Raw genomic sequence first — 19,712 nt, 5'->3', positions numbered from 1 at the left:
TTTAGACATTCAGCTCAGGTACACCTACAGTCAGAGAGGTGAATCTTAGATAAAAACCAAAAGGAGATGATTTAGCAAAGCCTGTTGTTTACTGTTAAGCTACCAAGTTTTGCTTTGAGTGAAAGTGTTTGGGGAATAATTGTAGAAGTTGTTCACCTCTCAGGGCAAAGGGAAGGGAGCCTCAGGTGGGGTGAGCAGGACTTGGCAGTCAACAGCTGCAAATAAGGAGGAAGTCAGCATTGCTCTTAAAGTGGCACGACACCTCTCTCAGTGCAGGCAAGGCCTATTTTCTTTCCTCTTTTGCTACATCTGCAGACACTTTGATAGAGCCCTAAGAAGGAGCAGGGCACAGTCAGGCATTCCCTGTGGCACAGTTGAGGTCTTGGTGCCTTTGCTTCAGATGCAAAATGCTTTGCAATGCTGTGTTAGTTACACCCCTTGTACAGACACAGCAAATTCTCTGTAGCTGTCTGGTTTAAGAACTAGCACAAACTAGACATGATCCTTTTTTCATTTTATGTATTTGATTATAATGATGTAAACAGGAGCCACTGTATGTTTTTTACAAGAGTGAGTGACCTATTTTCCTATATCATAGATAGCTTGTTCTGAATACAGTGTAGTTTGGTTAGTTCCCAACCTACAGCTCATAGATGTTTTGCCTTCAAAATGTTTCTGATGTTGTGCCACAGTTAAAGGAGATGAAAAAGCCTAGAACTACCACCAGCACACACCAGTGTAGTGCTGCTTGCAGCAGGTTACTTGCAACAAATCCATGGGCCAGTAAAAGTTCAGTCATCCCTTTTTTTATTTTTCTTCTTTTAAGCCTTTCAAAACACAGTGAGGACTTTGCAGCACACCTTTTCTGATTTTAAAGTACTTGATTTATTACCTGCCTTTTCACCACATGGTAACTTTTCCCTTGAAAGTAACTCAGTTTATGCTTAAGTGTGAAGAAAAGCGCACAAAAAAACCCTTCAACTAATTATTTTCTTCATCAATTTACAAGTAGGAAATAAATGTATTAGATTAGAAAATATCTGCAGTCTTCATTGCAGCATTGTTGCTGTCTATAGTTTGAAATTAGCTTTACAGACATGTGCCATTTTAGAACTCAGATAACCAGCAGTTAAAGCATAGACTATAATAATATTCTGCAGTAAGTGGCAATATTAGCAAAAGGGGAAATGGTGAGAGAAGACAAAGACTTCAGTGGTTTTCTTTAAACTGCTTGTTAGTTGTTCCAGTGGGTCTTCTGGTTCCTGATCATGCTGTCTTTGGAGACTGTGCTAGTTAAGAAACAGACAAAAAAAATCAGTGGTGTGTGGGTGGGAATATTGCATTTGCAAAACCAGAGCTTTTCTTTACTAACATTATATACATATTTCTTGGTTACTGTGACTTCTTTCCCTATCGGGTCTGGTTTTTTTAGAAAACTCGTACTCCTGTATTATCCACATTGCTTTAGTGTAAGAAAAACCAGATAGTCCTTGTCTGTAGAGCTCTTCACAGAACTCATGTTCTTCTCAAGTGCACCAAGCATTAGCATGTACATAGGGACCACCAACACCAGCTCCTTAAAACCAAAGGTATTCACTGCTGGATCTGTTTGCTTGCGTTAGATCAGAGAGAGGAACTAACTGGTACATAGAATCTATGTCTCTTGCTGGCTTGCTACTCCTTATACTTGCATTTCTTTAGAGAAAGATTTGGAAGGTGAGGGAGAGCAGTGAGACAACCATGTGACTAATGGAGATAAATGCAGACTTTCACTGAATTTTCTCTACAGCAATAAAATAACTTTATGGACTGGGAGGGGGAAGGATTCATACAGTTGTATTGTTAACATCCAGAAATGTGTTTTTCTTACTCTCTTAGCAATGTCAAAAATATTCTCCAAAGAGTCACACGGTATGTATTATTAAATAGGATGGCAACTGCCATCTCTCACATCAGGCAACATCAGCAAATCAGTTGCTACTTGATGTTAGAAATCATAGTGGGAATGTTATTTTTAGGGAAAATAGCCAGCTTCTCTTGACAATAAGAGAAGCACTCAGTATGGAAGGTATTTATTATGTTTATTTTGAATGCAGCTGTGTAAAGTCGTCAGTTTAGGACCATTTTAGTTTAGATGGTGAAGAATGAGCAGTCATCTGTAGGTGGAAAAAGAGCCAATTTGAGTTGAGTTTGGTTACACTGCATTAAGGTATTAATTTTGACATTCAAAAAGCTGTCACTCATGCAGGATTGCAGTGGCTGTGAAAAATATTGTTAGAAAGCCAAAATCAGTGGATTCCCTTCTCCTTTCTTTCTCTAGTTTTAATTAATAGATTAGGAAAAAAAAATCTGTAACTTTTTTTATCACTGTTTGCCCTAGAGCAGGATTATCAAGAAATGTTGCAGAACAAAAAATAGACTCACTGTAAGATCTATTTCTGTAATTTAATTTCAGATTAAGGCCATGCTTGGAAAGGGTTTACGCAACCCATTTTGGTGTGTATTGAGTGTGTTTAACAGTTAAGAGAAATAGGATAAGAGAAAGTACATTTACTTTTGTGGAGTGTGGGTGTATATATGCTTGTGTGGGTACATGTATATAAATTATACAAAATAGCATGGTTTATACACTGCACATCTTCTGGAGAAGAGAGAATAGTCAGGGAATCCTGTGTTTTGGATAATTTCTCTTTTCCTACCTTCTGGTCCTTCACCACATTCCAGCACAGTCATGATTCATATCAGAAAGTTATCCTTCAGCTAACAAAGGCTAAGCAGCCAACTTCAGCAACTTAATTTAGAGAGATTCTCTCATCTCGTACGACTATAATTACATGTAAGCCAACAGATCTGGCAAACAAACTCTGGAACAGAGTATTTTCACTCATCTGTCTGAAAACTGTGATAGTAGAAGGGTCAGACTTTGACTTATTTAGGGGACTGGTTGACAGAGTCCCCTGGGAGCAGTCCTGAAGGGCAAAGGAGCCCAGGGAGGCTGATCATTTTCTTCTTCAAGAAGGAAATCTTAATGGTGCAGGAGCAGGCTATCTCCTTGTGCTAAAAGATGAGTCAGAGAGAAAGGCAACGGGCCTGGTTGAACAGAAACCTTTGGCTGTAACTCAGGAAAAAAAGGGGAGTTTATGACCTTCGGAAGAAGGTGTAGGGAACTCAGGAGGACTACAGGGATGTCATGAGGTTATGCAGGTAGAAAATCAGAAGGGCCAAAACTCAGCTATAATGTAATCTGGCCCCTGCTGTAAAAGCCAATAAAAAGGTTTTATAAATGCATTAGCAAACAAAGGGCTAAGGAGATTCTCCATTCTTTGTTGGATGTGGGGGGAAACAGTGACAAAGGATGAGGAAAAGGGAGGTACTCCATGTCTTCTTTGTCTCAGTCTTTAATAGTTGTACTCCATGTATCCATCCCCCTGAGTTAGAAGAGAGGGATGGAGAGCAGAGTGAAGGTCCTGTAATCCAAGGGGAAAAGGTCAGTGACCTGCTACACCACTTATTTACATACAAGTCTGTGGGGCTGGATGGGAGCCACTCAAGGCTAATGATCGTACTTGACACCGGTGAGGCCGCACCTCGAATCCTGTGTTCGGTGTTGGGCCCCTCACTACAAGAAAGACATTGAGCCACTGGATCATGTCCAGAGAAGGGTGATGGAGCTGGACTAGAGTCTGGAGCACAAGTTTTGGGAGTAGTGGATGAAGGAGCTGGGTTTGTTTAAAGGGGCCTGAGGCGGAACCTTGACTCTCTCTGCAGCTACCTAAGAGGAGTTTGTAGCAAGGTGGGGGTTGGTCTCTTCTGCCAGGTTGGTCTCTTCTGCCAGGTAACAAGAGACAGGATGAGAGGAAATGGCCTCAAGTTGTGCCAGGGGAGGTTTAGATTGGATATTAGGAAAAATTTCTTCACTATAGGGTTTGTCAAGCATTGGAACAGGATGCCTAGGGAAGCGGTGGAATCATCATCCCTGGGCGTATTTAAAAGATGTAGATGTGGAATTCAGGGATATGGTTTAGTGGTAGACTTGGCAGTGCTGTGTTAGCTCAACAGTCTTGTTGTACTTAACAATCTTAAAGGTCTTTTCCAACCTAAATGGTGCTATGAAAAAAAAAAAGTATAAAAATGGTTAGTGAGACATTTATACGCCTGTGAAAGATTTGTGGACAAAAAGATACAGCTGAGAGGCTTATTTCCTTATGAGCAAAAGCCACAAGGCTTTGGATCCCTTTTCCATCCCTCCGGTTTGCCTACGGCATGTGTATAGAGCATAAGCCTAGAAGAGAAATCGGAGCAAATACACCTGGAAAGATCCTTTGGATAAAGTTTGTCCATTTTTTCACTAGGAAGCACAGTTAGTTAAATTTTGGCTCTTGAATAATACTACAGAAAGGAAAAAACCCACACGATTTATTTGCGTTTATTAATTGCATTGAATTTTAGAAATAGTTGAAAAAATAATATGCACCAGGAATCTTTTCTCCACTCTCTTTTTAAGTTAATTCTAGGCAGATAGACTAAGCATTGCAAGCAGTCAGATTCTGGTAAGAGTGCTCAAAGAATCATGTTTCATCTTTCATAATTTCCCGTGGCTTGTGTTTGGCATGGGATTTTGTTTTCATTTAACGATTTCCCTCTTTTTTTCATTTCCATCAGGAGAGAGAAACAGAAGAAGGAGATGTCAGGTGGCTTTCAGTTATATGCCTCAAAATGAAGATGAACTGGAATTAAAAGTTGGCGACATCATTGAAGTTGTGGGAGAGGTGAGCACATCCTTAGTTGACTATACACACATGCAGTACTGACATATCTTGTGCATGCTAAACTCTTCAATACAGTCTGTTTTAAGACATAATTTAAACCAGACATTTTTCTGGTATACTGGCCTTTCTGGTATGGATTGCTGTTGGGCATGAGGGGATGTTGCTGGTTTTTTTATGGATTTTGTAACTTTTTTTTCCCCTGTAGCACTTTTGCCGGTTCTTCTCAATCAGTTGGTGTTTCAGAGTTCTGTTCAGGGAAAGAGCTCTAAGTTTGTTCTACAGAGCTCTTGAATTTATATCTCTGAGGAACCAAAGATTATATCAGAAGAAGCTTTTCACAGTTTTAGTAAGCCAGTCACAGGGAAAATTATGTTTGCGAAGTTAAACAAATTTAAGAAATTTACTCGAATCTCCACTGGAGTTCACCATTTGTCGTCTTTGCCAGCAAACTTTAAGAATTTCATTTTAGTCTAATCAGTTTAAAAAAAACCCCCTAAAACCAAGCAAAAAAACCTCCAACAAAACATTTGAGACTTGAGATTCATTTATTTTGGGTGCAGATAGATGTGGAAAATTAATGCACATCCCTTAGATGGACTGGGGACAAATTACAAAAGCTTGGACAGAGATACAGAAATTTTCTTTGTGTGAGTAAATCTGGGTGCAGTATCAAGGAATGATGTTCACTCCCAATACCTTCAGTGTTCCGTTAGAGATTTTACAAATATCTTCCTGAGTTTAATAGCAAGAAGAACCAAAGTCAAAATTATAACATGCATTCTTTAACTAGAATGTATTCAGACTCATTTATTCTTTATTTACTTAACTTTAAAAAGACCTTAGTCTGCTCAAGCAGCCAATAAAAGGTGTGTTTCAGCTTGTATCATTTGTTTGTAAGATTTTTTTCTCCCCTGTGACTCAGCAGTTAGGACGTTAACATTAATTTACTTCTTCCTACATCTGTCACTTAAAAAATCAGTTCTAAAAGAATATAAATTCTACTGCAACCTACATGACATCCAGCATTTTCTTATGAGAGATTAAATTCTCACTTCTGAATGTAAGAAGCTTAGTGATCACTGGTTTTGCTTTAACCTAGCTGTGCACGCCAGCTCTGCACATCATTCTTCCTGGAATCAGGCATGATGCGCCACTTAAATAACCTTATTCTGTCTGTGAACAGTTTTGTAATGGGGGAATTCAAGGTTGTAAGATATTTAAGAGCATATTTTGAAGACAATGTGAACTTGATATTATAACGAGTTTCACGGCATCACATAAGCTGTTTTCATTGGGCACTTTGAGGTAAATTTGACCTCACATGGCCACAGAAATATTACTTAAAATTTTTAAGTCTGTGTCTTTCCAGAGTAAATTGATGGAGTGAAACCCTTTCCTAGTATCCAGCCGACAAACTAACCCTACCAAATGAATAAATAATTACTGAGTAATTAAATAATTTAGATGAGACCCAAGGCTTCTCTTACAAAATGCATTTCTTGTCTTTTTATAAATTTGAGCAACTTAATTATAAATAACAGATTTATTTATATCCAAATGAGACTGAAATTGTTTTCATTAAAATTGAAAAATGTAGAACTATAAAAGTGAAACATTCCATGTACTTGCATGTGTGTGCTTATAGTTAAGGGCATGCTTTTTGTAACTCACTTGGATTGCTGATTACAGACTTCCTAGTCTTAAATTTGTACCCTGAATTGCTACTGTTGAGGAAAACATTGACAACTTTCTTATTTTAAGGTTTAAGAAAATATATTGTCTAGGGCTGCTTTTTTGATTGGCAGATATAAAGAATGTCTTGATGGAATTAGTTTTACTGTAGTGTGGAACTGGACTGCTCATGGATAGCTTGAACTGCTGGTCATAAGTAAATGCCAAAGAACAGCTGACATAGGTGAGGCTGTGCCCACTTTGACCTTATAAAATACCCTGTTCTGTCAGCTACTGAAGCAGAAGGTCAGCTTCAGGCTTCATCTAGTGCATTCATGCATTTTAGAGCATTGTCCAACTTCTGGGTGGAACTAGATCAGCTGGTGGAAGAGGGAAATAGGAATCTAGAGAAAAAATTCTCAGTCCCTTGAGAAATGTTATTGTGGGGCCTTTATTTTCCATCATGGTTGATACCAAGCAGTTGATGTCAAATACTTATTGTTATTACTTCCTCTTCTGCTCTTATTATAGTAGTGTTAATTCCTCGAAAAAGTAGGGCAGAGTATTTATTTTGAAACAGGAACTTTATTTGATGCAAGAAGTTGCACCAACCAATGTGCTGATTTCACTTTTTACCCTTCTGCTTTTAGGTAATGCTGCATAGGATTCACAGTGTTAATGTCATTATACAATATAAAAAATGTCATTATACAATATAAAAAATATGGCTTCGTTAGTTGTGAAGATTGAGGTGTTTTGTTTTGTTTTTTTGCAAGGGCCAAAATCATGCTGTGTTATTGTACAAAAAAAATATAAAACCACAGCAAAAAACCCTCCCACATAGGTAACAATTGGAGACAATTCTTGTAAAATACCAATTTTGTTTATATTACTCAAGACTAAAAACTGGAGGACATCTTCAGCATTATTTACAGTGGTTCAGTGTGTAATTGGAACATAAATGGTCATTTACTTTCCATTTCCAGTTGTTCCTTTCTCTTACCCCATCTTTTTATTCATGAGTAGATCTCAGATTTCCATAGATAGTATTTTATTGTCTCCTTCTAAGAAAGTTGCATCAGTTGAATTAATTAGTTCTAAATTGACTTAGATTAATATTTTCAAATCTCTATGGATTTCTGCTTAGTTGAAAATAAATCGATTCCTAACTGATTTACGGCAAACTGAACCTGGTATTGTTTAGGTCAAATACTGTCTATGTATCTTTATGTGGCTATTGAGAAAAAAAAAGTCTTAAAATGTTGCTTGACAACTCATTAAACTTTTGCTGTTGCAAAGAAAAGTTAATTGAGCTTTATCCTTAAAGAAGTGTGTTCTGCTCTTCCTCAAACCCGTTCAAGTTCACTGCCTCCAGCACAGGGTTGACAGAAGGGAACACAAGTGTCAGCTGCCTCCATCAGTGTCCAAGTGTGTTTCCGCAGACTCCCAGTGAAAACAGGTTACACTGACATCACACAGTGATGTGCTGAGGATGAGGATGTCTTCCCTTCTCCAACCTCTGCTTCAGAGTGTGGAGGTGTAGTAGCATCTAAAGCTGCCCAGATCCTTCTTCCTGGTGCCAACAGTTTGGATGTGATACTTTTGAAAGGGTTTTTATATCTGTAGTAGTGATAGATAAAATTGGAAATTCCTCCTGTGGTAAAAGTGGTTTGGGGCTGTAGAGTGGATTGAAACAGTAGCAAGTGTGAGTTGTTGCCAGATGGATGTCCTTGGAGGCTGTATGTGTTAAGAATTCGCAGTTCCTTTCTACTTGTCCTAAATAGTTGGAAATTAATTATGTTAAGATCAAACATTCAACACAATAGATAAAATGCTTGTTGTTAAAATAGAGGTTTCCATAACTACAGAGACCCTGATGCCCATGAGACATTAATTAACAGACTTAAATTAAAAGTACATTTAAAACTTAACAAGAAAAGCATTTTCATCATTGTTTATGTTCACATTTATTATGTGATTGATAGCTTTTTGCTTGTCATTTTCCTACCTCATTAGCTATAACTCTAATTAAAGTTGTCCCAAAATACAACTGTAACTAATTGTCTTATTAAATGCAGATATCTGAATTCCAATTATGTTTCACCCTTAGACTTTCATGGGATGCCAGATAATTAACCTGCAGCATCAGAGTAAGGACATTTGGCATGTCATTCAGCAGTTCTGAGCCTGCTTTCATTTGGGATTAGTGTGTCGTTGTGCTGCTATATACCTTTTGGCCTCATCCTACTGAGAAGTCAGCTTTTTGGCAATGGGTAGTGCATGAAGTTAAGCTCACAAGTCTGTGACTGAGACATTCTGTAATACCATTGAGCTTATTCTTTGACTTTTAGGTAGCACTACGATATATTACATGATCAAATGCTATCAGTAGCTTATTTGAAATTATAAAAATACAGACTGAATTTTTACAAATTGGTTGCTTCTTATGGGCAAGATTGGTGGATATGTTTTTTTGTTCTTATTTTGAGATAAAGTGGTGCAACACATGTCCAAGAACAGGATAAACTGGGGATTGAGGTGGACTTTTCTTACAGTGACCTACTTTGGCAGCTATAGAGTTGAAAGGGGAATATTTAACCGTAGCGAGGGGATGGTCTGTGCCACAATTGCAGAGCTGTATAATATGCAAGAAAACAACTGGGAATGAATGCTGGGGTTTCACATCTCTCAGTTACTTTTCTCTGGAATGCTGTGGTAAAGTGTTTTTCTGGATCCTCTTCTAACAGGTTGTTCACAAGGACTCTGGGACTACTTGTTTGATTAGTTCATGTGGTAGGAGGCCTTTTTTGGGGGAAATAAGGGTGCAAATACTGCTGAGTCTGTATAGAGATAGGATCATCCCAATTCTGTGTGTTTGCTTTCACTGCCCTTTAGTGTCTTTTTTAGAAGAGGATGTTAAAAAACTTAACAAAACCATGACAAAAGCAAAGAAAAATTCCCCAAGCACATTTTGACATTGTAAAATAAAGAACTCTGAAGCTGAAAAGATTCCCCAATACAAGGTACTTGTGCAGTTTTTAATTCTTACCTCCTGCACCCTAATTATCAAACAGTTTCCAGATGTGCTGTAGCAGAGTCCCAAGGGATGGTTGGTGCCTCATGGGTACGACTCCTCTGAATGCACTCCCAGAATAAGCCATCAAGTGGCACTGTAGGCACCATCTTCTGTTTAGGTCTTGTGTCCAAAATTTATTTTCCCATTGGCAGCGAATGTGATTTTTTTATTTTGCCTCTTGGGAATCTATGTTTTTAATTTCCTTTCAATGTATGATTGCTTTTGTCCTTTGAGCTCAAGATTTTCCGTTTGAATTTATAAACTAAGGGAGCTTTTTCCTTTGCTTTCTGTGCTCTAGTTCTCTCAAAGCAAAAGAAAATTTGTTGACCTTGGGCTTCTCTCCTTCCTGTTGCCTGCTTCTGGCATTGCTTTTGTTCCTGGGACTATGTTTTGGTTTTAACAGTCCAGAAAAACTTTGTTATGATCCAGGAAGACTTTCTTCCATGTGAAACCTTTCCCGACTCAGAACCTCCCTCATCTGCCCTGGCTAAGCTGTAAGTAGTCTGTCAGCCCAATAGGCAAAGCTGCAGGTTTTAGAAAATCTTGTGGAATGAGCCAATACAGGAATTTATTGGAAATACACTTTAGGTCAGTGATTCCAAGGCGCTGAACATTTTAATCATTTAACAACTTTACCCTATTAATTATATAGCAAGGTGTAAGCAAGCAGCTGGGGCAGTCTTAGACATTCTGGCAAGCAGCTGCTGGTAGTTGGCCTCAGCATTTCCTGCTGGTTTGGGATATCCTGTCGTGGAGTTACAGGGGTGGCCCCCCGGTTCTCTCAAGAGAAGGTGCTTCTAATGCTTGTAGCAGCAAAGGTTTGTTGCACTGCAAGTCAGGATGACCTTTCTTTCTTTGAAGGGGGATGTTGCAGATTGTATTGGCAGTGAAGGGAAAACCTGAAGAATGTGAAATGTAAGGTGTCCTCACTTTTGGATTATCTTAATCTTGTCGTCCTAGTGACCTACTAAAGTGATTTTGTTTTCTTTGGTTACTTTACAGTTACAGAATAAAACCATATTCCTGGTCTGAAATAGAATTATTATATCTGCTTGAAGGCTTGAAATGCTATCCTTTTTTTTTTTTTTACTTTAAGCATGGAAATAGGCTGATTTCAATAAATTTTTGTTATTTTCTAAGCAGCTTAGTGTCCTAGCCTCTGTATATCCTTAGGAGAACTTCGTGTTTGTGTGCCTGAATGCCTCACTCATATAATTCTCTGGTATTTTCCTGTCTGTCCACTTCCATGGTATCTATTTTGAGTACTTGATTTATTATTTCTTATTTATATTATTACTTTTAAGTAAAATTAACTATTACAGCCTTGTACTGTCTTTGTAGTCTGGGTTGTTATTGTGTGCTGGGATCTCACAATTTGATTAAACATTTACTTTCTCACGAAGTAAAACAGTATATTTCAAATTATTTTCATCTATATTTGGTTTATAGTTTACAAAAAAGCTCATTTACATTAAAAAAAGCTCTAGTGGTTGAGTAATTAAATTACAACCAAAGCACAAATATTCTTTCCTCATTGAAAATTTAAAACAACTAAAGCCCAACGATACTGGAAGAACATTTGAATGTCGCATAATTATTATATAGATTAAATCCCAAAGGCCAGGCTTCTTAATGGGATGAATTTCTCTAGAGCTGATGAACCATTCTCTGGTGACATTGTTCATTTGTATCTCATTCAGTCACATCCAAGTGTTAGATTGCATATTGCATCTGTCCCTGCCCCATGCATGGCATTGACTGAGTTGCAGTTGAGTGCATGTTGTTGTTACCTCCTAAATATACAAAGTAATGAAGTATCTTCAGTCATATTCCTATATTATGTGGTGTGACAGTACTGGCAGCCTACGGGCTTGGCAAGATGAGGATGAGCCACGCCTCTCCAAAAGGCAGTGAACAGATAAAACACACTGAAAACACATCTTAAAAATATCTCTAGCTGTATCTGCTTACATTTGGCAGATTGGAAAGATCCTTCTTATGAATTAAAAAAAACCCACTTCATTTGCAGGCTGATCCTACAGTTGGTGTGTAGAATGTTATGAATCATAGAACTTCTTATCCAGCATAGGGACATGGACTGCTGAATGAAATCCTTCTCTTTTTAGATTGTTTGGTTCAGCACGTGAATGCTGGGCATAAATCAGGACCTAGATGTATAAATTCTGAAAGCACTTTGTTATAATAGCACGGCAACAAATTTTATTGAGCTCGTGCCTCCAGACGGATTACCCCCATGAATAATGGATTTTCATTTAAAAGGTTTTATTGGCTGTGAATTATTGCAACTTTTCAAACCATATGGTAATGGACTGCCCCAGTCTGGGATAACTAATTCCTAGAGGCATTTTAGTGTTTTGTATTGCATGGATTTATCTCTAGCTGATGTTTTGAGGCTTAAAGTTATGTAGCAGGTAGCTATAGTGTTTAAAAATACTTAAAGCTTTTGATGCTTTTGGTAAAAATTTCCTACTAAATCTTTGGGAGACGCAGTTTGACCTGAACCTCTGATATCTTGCTAACATGATTCTGCATTTTCTTGTGGAAAAAAAATCTAGGTTTGGCTTTAGATTTTTTTCTGAAGTTGTATAATTATTGAATACAACATGGTATTATCAGGCAATTAATTTTTCAGTCAGATGGAAAACTTACAATAAGATAATGAATGCTGTGAGTATATTCACATCCAGTTTAGATTTACCTGTCTAAAGATCTTTGTATATATGTATATTTCTATACACATATATAGGGATCCATACATCAACATGCCACATGAAGAGTGCTAATGTGAACTGTAAGGAAACTGTGAAGTGTTGCCCTGGAAGAAGTAAGCAGGTGAAAATCACTTGAGGAAAAGATGAAATTGGATTATATTGGTCACATTACTTGTGTCAAATAATCTCAGCATCTTGCAAAGCAAGGATCTTGGGAACTGCGTAAATCCTCTGATTAATCTACTGGTCAATCAGCTAATGCAGTTATGGTTTGATGTTTAGCTCTACTCAATATGGCCATCTGGGAATATTGCATTAGAAAAATGGAAATATTTTATTGCTGAAAGAGTCTTGACCATATTGTCTATTTTCTGTATACCAAGATATAATATTTTTATGGGTATATAATATTTATATCATATTTTATTTAGATATATAATTTGTACATATATATGTGTAGATATATAATTTATCTACTAAGTGTTGTGTGACATGCAGTTTCAGTTTCCCATGTTGTTTATTATTGGTCTGGAGAGAAGAAAGAGAATATTACTTTTTAGAGACTTTGATACTATAATGTGAAAAATCTCCACCTCACTGAACTGATTGAGTGATAAATATGTATTCTATCTTCTGAATTTACAGCAAGATAATAAGAAGTGCAAGATAACTCCCAGAGTTGTACTGGAGCTCATCATGATTACTGATGAGCTGAGGGGGGGGCGGTGGAAGGAGGGCAAATTTTGTCGAGACAGGTACTGAGATTAAATGAAAGTCTGGTCTGAACTCCTTTCAAATTAAAACAAAAATTCAACTCAAGACAACAAGAAATGTGGGGGTTTGTAGTAAAATTGTATGTGTGACTAAGTTGAAAGAAATGCATACAATCCTCCATATTTTTGGGAAATATTTGTTTGTATTATTAAGAGATTTCTAAGAACTCGAGTTTTTCACAGGTAAGTGATAGGAGATGGACTTTTTTTCTGTAGTAATTAACTAGTTTCATTTAAAATGTGGAGGTTTTTTTTTAACAGTAAACATGAACGCCCTCAGCCTTTCTATTTCAGTTGAATTTCTATTTTCATAATTGTGGGGGGAAGGTAGGCAGGATGTGTCAAACTTTATTGGAGGCTGATGTGTCACAGATTGACACTGTCCTCCCCTGTCATCTTTTTTGGTGAAAGGACAGTGTCTGACAGATGAAAAATATTTCCCTATCAAGGATGTGTTTAGCTGATGCATATAATAAGTTGTTTCTTGCTGTCCCGTTATAACCTAAGGGCATCTGTTTTCTGAGGGCTGTCATTTCACTGCCTGACACTGCCGTTCAGTGCTGAATGGGTTATACAGGAGGGAGTTTGTAATTTTAAAGTGATATTTTCCTCTTGGGATTTGGCTAGGCGGTGTCCCTCCTCCTTCTCACACCATCATTATGTATATCAGTACTTCTTTGTAAATCTAGAGTCAAATATTCATTAACACTGTTCTTTGTTCTCCACAGATTTCTTACATTAGCAGATTAATGAAGTAGCAACATTCTTAATTTTTGCAATACAGAACTTCAGATTTTGATGGAGAAGGCAGGAATATTCACATTATTTAAGATACCTAGTTTAGATTCTCTGAGTAGCTTTCATGGATATTTCTCTTTCACCTTTGATTACTTAGGGAATTCAAACTCAGAATCTGCAAAACACGTCCATTAAGATTGTCTTGAATAGTCATACAGTTTGCACGGAAAATTTAGTGATTGAATGGACAGCCATAAAAATCGAAATGTAGAGACACCGTATGCTCTCTAGTTGTTCTTTTATCCTTTTATTTAATGCTCATCCATGCTTCTGACTGCTGTCAGCACTGATGACATTTACAGATGGGCTCATGCATCTTTCTTGTTTTCACTTATCAAAAAAAAAGAGAGATGTTCTGGCTTAGAGCCTATGCCATGTGCTCCTTATACCTGAAATTAATATAAACTGTTCAGAGTCATTACTGTAATTTATTGAATGTATATAACGTAACTCAGCAAAGTGTTGCTTATATTAAACCCCCTTTTTTTTATTTTTGTCTTGGTGCAGGTGGAAGAGGGCTGGTGGGAAGGAATACTCAATGGAAAGACTGGCATGTTTCCTTCCAACTTCATAAAGGAACTGTCTGATTCCGATGATGTTGGAATAGCACAAGAAGAGCAAGTAAAGTCAAGTAAGGAAAAAATTATTATTGATGTTCTGTATGTACGCCTGTGTCTTTACCCCATAACACCTTGATAGGATAGCACATTCTTATCTCTTGCTTGGAAGTGTTTTTGAATGCCATTGTTCTTAATTTATGCTGAAAGAGTCAGATGATGATGATAAGTGTGTACTTGCAGAGCTACCTGAGTTGCAATATTGCCAATGCTCCCTGAGCTGTGTTAAAGACTCGCTGAGCCGCAACAGATCAAAAAAAGAGAAGGCAATGATGAATATTGAATTTGTATTTCAAAACTAATAAAAAGGGACTTTAGACATGGAAAGTAGCCAAACATCTACAAAGTGGCTGTGCTTATTTAAGCGAGGGATTAAAGTGCCATGCCTTCTATAATGACTCCAGTAGATTTAAGGATTCATAATTATTGGTGTGGGACATGCGGCACTTTTTCCCTCCAGGTGCTGAGCATGTTACTATCACCTCCGACACCCACTGCCCCAGCAGCCAAGGGGAAAAAGGCCAGAACTGGGACATGGACTTTGTTCTCTCATTTACAGTGGGCCAGTACTGCTGCAGGTGAAAAGCATGTTTGGTAACTAAGTTTGCAATAGCATAAGCATGGTAGTGGGTTGTCCTATTTATAACTTCCCTTGGAGAATAACCTGAGCCAAAAGTGTGCTGTTATATGAAATGGAAAGTTGTTATTCTTCATGGTTTTTTATGTTCTTTAAGCAGATACTCTTTTTGTTTCCTAATTCAGTGGTCGATTCTGAATCTTTAGTGAAAAAGTCGATTGTATTTGCATATTTCAGGCTAATTACACAATACTTGCCAAGGTCTTCCTATTTTCAGCACATATCCATTGCTATGTAGTGTTCTTCTGAGATCTCCGAACAAGCAAAAGTCAAAGAACTATCAACATCTTTGTAAGCTTATCTCACCTGAAATTTACCAAAGCCTTTATGGTTCGTGTTGTCCGTAAGAGGTAGAAAATTATAATACTTCCTTCTTCTTCCTCATTTTTCCAGTTATGGCAAATGTATCGTCTTTATTTCATGCCAAAGAAATAAGATTCTAAAAAACCTGACTTTTGCATTGATGAAAAATTTTTATATTGTTTTTGTAATGGAGCACCTATTCGTGTGTGAATGGGCACTGGTGACCCAGTCTTGTGGTCAGTCCTGCTAAAGATATTTACATGTAACATTCCTTCAAACTGGAATGAAAATGTTTCTAAGTTAAAAATTTTAATGTGATAGGAAAAAAGGGCATTAAGTGAAGATGCACTTTTCAGTGAGATTGCAAACTCCTTTCTATAACCTGTAAATGCTATCATGAATTATGTTCATTATAAATACAGTGAGTCTTGAAGAACTAATTGTGTAGATGTAGTTCCAGCTCTGGAGTCTGTAGTGTTTGGTACTAAATAAATGAACAAAGTAGGTGATACTGTTCAGGAAAGAATACCCCAGTTTTATCTACATGAATGAATGAATGTTCCATTATAAACTAATATTTACTTAATAATAAGCATCTCTAAAGTGGCTTTTAACAAACCATACATTGGAGTGTGCCAGAGCAGCCACAAAGCGTTAGCTATTGATGTCCATTATGGCACATGCTTTGTTCAAACTCAGTTTTGTGTGCTGGTTCCAACTGTCAGTGGAATCCAAAGCTGTGATACTTGTATGGAGAAGATAGCAGTAACACAGATTGGTTTTGTCTCTTTAAATAAACTGAAGGTAACTACAGTTGAGAGATGGATTTTCATCTTTCTTGTATTTAATTTAATTCTTTGGAGGTGCTTTATGGGTAAGTAAGATGATGTGTTATTAGGAGCTATTAGATACACCTATAAAACAGAAGAACACTGTAAACCTCCTGAAAGAGAGACTGGGACTCTTGGAATTTTGAGATTATTATGGGGATTTTAATGCTTTTTTACTTGTTTTTCTTCAAGTAAAAGCACAGATTTAATAATTACATTGCCTTAGAAGAATTATGGGAAGTATGCATCAACTCAGTTCTTTTTGTATGGTTTATGTAATTGATACAGGTGTTGCTCTCTACCACATGTTGCTTCATGAGACTCAGTTCAGATGCGCTGACTATCTGGATTTGAAAATCTCCATAATGAGATTGCAAAAATTTCAGTGAGTTTATGCAACTGACTAGGAATGATAATCTCATTCCAAGTATCTGTGCTTATTCTGAAAACATGATAAAATAAAAAAAGAACAAGTAAACCCTGAAAGATTTGAGCATCGGGTTAGTATTACTGTCGAAATGCTCTGGGTAACATCTCAAAAGGGTGTATATTCATGCCTCTAGATTGTCTCCTTCCTCCATGGATCACAAGACATGACAGCACTTCAAATCTGCAGTAATTCCTTTTTCTTTCTCTGGAAACTTTGTTTGAATACATCTGTATCACAGGATTTGAATAGAAATTCTAGATTATGGCTCTCAGGTGCGAGGGGCTATACCAACACATTGAACAAGAACCTCGGGCAGTCACTGAGGTTCTGCACAGAAATGTGGAAGAGAAAAAATATATAACTTGGCTTTTTAGGAATAAGGTTAATAAAAACACATTTTTCTCTGCCCTTCCGTTACAATCTACACCAGGCCAAATGGGGAGAATGTTATTTGATTTTACTGATCTTGTTGTGTTCATGTAAATTTTATGGCAGATCAGAGTAAATGGCCAGAAGAAATTATCTTGGTTTCTTTTCATGCTCTGCCATAGAGTAACCTCAGAAGTTTCTTCAGAGCAAAAGTTTCCTATTTTGAAAATGCCTGAGGCTAATTTGGAAGTGCCTAAATATTTCTGAATCCTGACAGTGGGACTTAACTTTCCCCTTAACTTGGACGGGTTGGGAACCTGTGCCTTCCCTCAGATAGTGAGTGCTCAGCAGATTGGAAAGCAAGACTGTTACAAGATCCAAATATTTGAAGGTTGGCTTGTTTGATTTTAAAGTATTTATCCCAGCTGTAGAGTGACTGCCAAATTTTTTTGTCTTCAGAGGCATGTTTTGTGATGGACATGATCAGTTACTCTTAGAGTAAACAGCAGTTCCTTGTTTTTTAAAGCATGCTCTTAAATTAAAACATTGCTTTTCTTTGACCAACAGTTACAGCATGAACAGAAGTATACATTATAATTTTATTACTATATTAAATAGATACATGAATGATAAGATTAATTTCTAGATTTCTCAGAGATCTAGCATTAATTTTAAGACTATTTTCAATACCATTTCTTGTCATTGCATCCTGTTGAGAAGCAACAAAATGACATGTGGTCAAATAAATTCTATTTGAGATAATCACAATTAATTATTAAGGAGGTTATTTCGAAAAGCATTTAGCATGTTCATGACAATGTCATGACAGCATTTAAAGGTGGCCTTTTATATTTTGCTGTCTCTTGTATGTGTTTGTTCAGGTACAGCCAGGCCTCATGGTACATATCAACTAATTTTAGAACCTGTTAGTGATGGCCACTGAGAAGAGTTAGAACTGATGACAGACTCATCAGCTGATGCTTTAGTCAGACAACCTCCTCTATCCTGAGTTCTTAAAACTTTAGATTTCCATTATTGTCTCTTTGGCTCTCCACAGTGTCAAGAAACTTAACATACATTTCTCTTAGCAATGGGTTGATTGTTGTTTGACTGTTTTAATAATATTCTTTTAATGGTATCTTGTAAAAACAAAGTGAAAAGATGCATTTGTGGCTTTTTTACTTCATTTACTTTCATCATGTAAAAATGAAAACCTTTCGTTATTAATTAAACTGCAAGAACAAAACAAAGGAACAGCTTTTTATAATACATAAATGAGTATAGCTTTTTATTTTGTGAAAGTCCAACAGAATGATATAGAGGAGAAAAAAAATACACATTTTTGGTGCCAAAATGGGTGTGATTCTATCTTGGGACGATTCCCATATACTGGCTATTTTGCAATAAAATTTTACTGAAGACGTTAATTTTCTTGCTGGTAATGTAGGGGAGATTGGCAACAAGCTGGCATTGGTATAATTTTGGGCTTGCCTGGGTACCTCGTCTTTAAAAAAAACCCAACACACAAAATATCTCAGCTGCTTATTCCTTTACCTTCACTTGAATTTTGTTTTCTAAATATCAGAGCATGAGTTATCTCAGTAGCAATGAAAAAAACCCCCAAAACTCACCCAATAAGAAATTAATAGTTTCTGTTATAAAAATGCTATCTTAAGTATATAAGATGGGAAGTGGGATTTATTTTTTGTTGTTTTGCTGTTTTCTCTTTAAGTTTTAGTATTTTATTATTTTTGTTAATGTGTGCCAAGTCAAGTACCCGATTAAGCTGTTGGTGAAAAACTGATTTATTCGGGTTTTAGTGTCCTATCCCTTTCAGTAGGCATTGCTTAAGACCATGTACAACAACTGTTCTCCCATCTACAAAATATTTCTAATAAGTCATCTTGGAAAGACTCAATATTTCTGATGCTTACAGCATCCTGGTACACTAGAGAAATGTGAGTATTTCATTGCCCTGTTTGGATGTCAGCTGTGCTTGTTCAAGTGCAGTGCATCTGCATCAGGAATGTTGAGCCACTGTGAGTACATCATTGCAGTGCAGTAATGATATTTTTTCAGGATTCCCCTGTGCTCTTTGAGGAGACTGCATAAAACAGACAAATAATTTTGTTTGCAAGACTCACAACTTGATGGACAACAGACAAAACCTAAGAAAAATGCATTCTGTTGGACACTGTAAAGAACAGCTTTAGCAAAATCATGAGATTATTTTATCTGACATACATGCAGTAAGAATATTTTAACTTCATGTACAATCAGATACTTTTGTTAATATTCTCGTTGTTTTGCTAATGAGGCTTTAAAAATGTTAGTGACTGAAAATACAGATTAAAACGTCTTCCTTTCCCTTCTTTTTACCACCATTCGATCTCCTTACCCCCACCCTGCCCCTTCTCTTTTTTTTCCCGTCTTTCCTTCTCTTGCCTGCTGTCAGGAAAATCTGCCTTTGAAGGGACAATACTGTACAGAGTGGTACCGGCAAAGATTGACAGCTACAGACGTTATAACAGTGAGTGTGTTTCAAAATCAACAAGCAATAGCTTTAGTCCTCTGTACTTGTTTGATTTATCTACACTTGTAAAATGTGCCACTGCTACTCACTTATGGCTACTCTACATGCATATATATCTGTCTGTAAGCTAAAGTCAGTTTGCTGCTGATGAATTGCCTTAATGCAATGAGAATG

At 37.0% G+C, this 19,712-nt stretch overlaps 1 protein-coding gene across 7 annotated transcripts in view; it reads left to right on the top strand.

Annotated features, from left to right (window-relative positions):
• Positions 1-19,712, top strand: part of SH3KBP1 (SH3 domain containing kinase binding protein 1) — a 215,106-nt gene that overhangs the window by 99,164 nt on the left and 96,230 nt on the right. For 6 of the 7 annotated variants that reach the window (XR_001877520.1, XM_017831489.1, XM_017831488.1 and 3 more), the window contains 3 exons: positions 4,663-4,769; positions 14,327-14,450; positions 19,461-19,535. Coding sequence is in view for 6 of the 7 variants with exons in the window: in XM_017831489.1 (XP_017686978.1) it covers positions 4,663-4,769; positions 14,327-14,450; positions 19,461-19,535 (306 nt within the window). In the remaining variant the exon portion in view is untranslated. The remainder of the gene's footprint in view (positions 1-4,662; positions 4,770-14,326; positions 14,451-19,460; positions 19,536-19,712) is intronic. The other variant, XM_017831490.1, reaches the window with a different exon arrangement.

Source organism: Lepidothrix coronata, unplaced genomic scaffold (genome assembly GCF_001604755.1).
Source record: "Lepidothrix coronata isolate B3197 unplaced genomic scaffold, Lepidothrix_coronata-1.0 Scaffold191, whole genome shotgun sequence".
NCBI lineage: Eukaryota > Metazoa > Chordata > Aves > Passeriformes > Pipridae > Lepidothrix > Lepidothrix coronata.
Note: the sequence above shows the minus strand (reverse complement) of the source record. Positions and strands in the feature narration are given on the sequence as shown.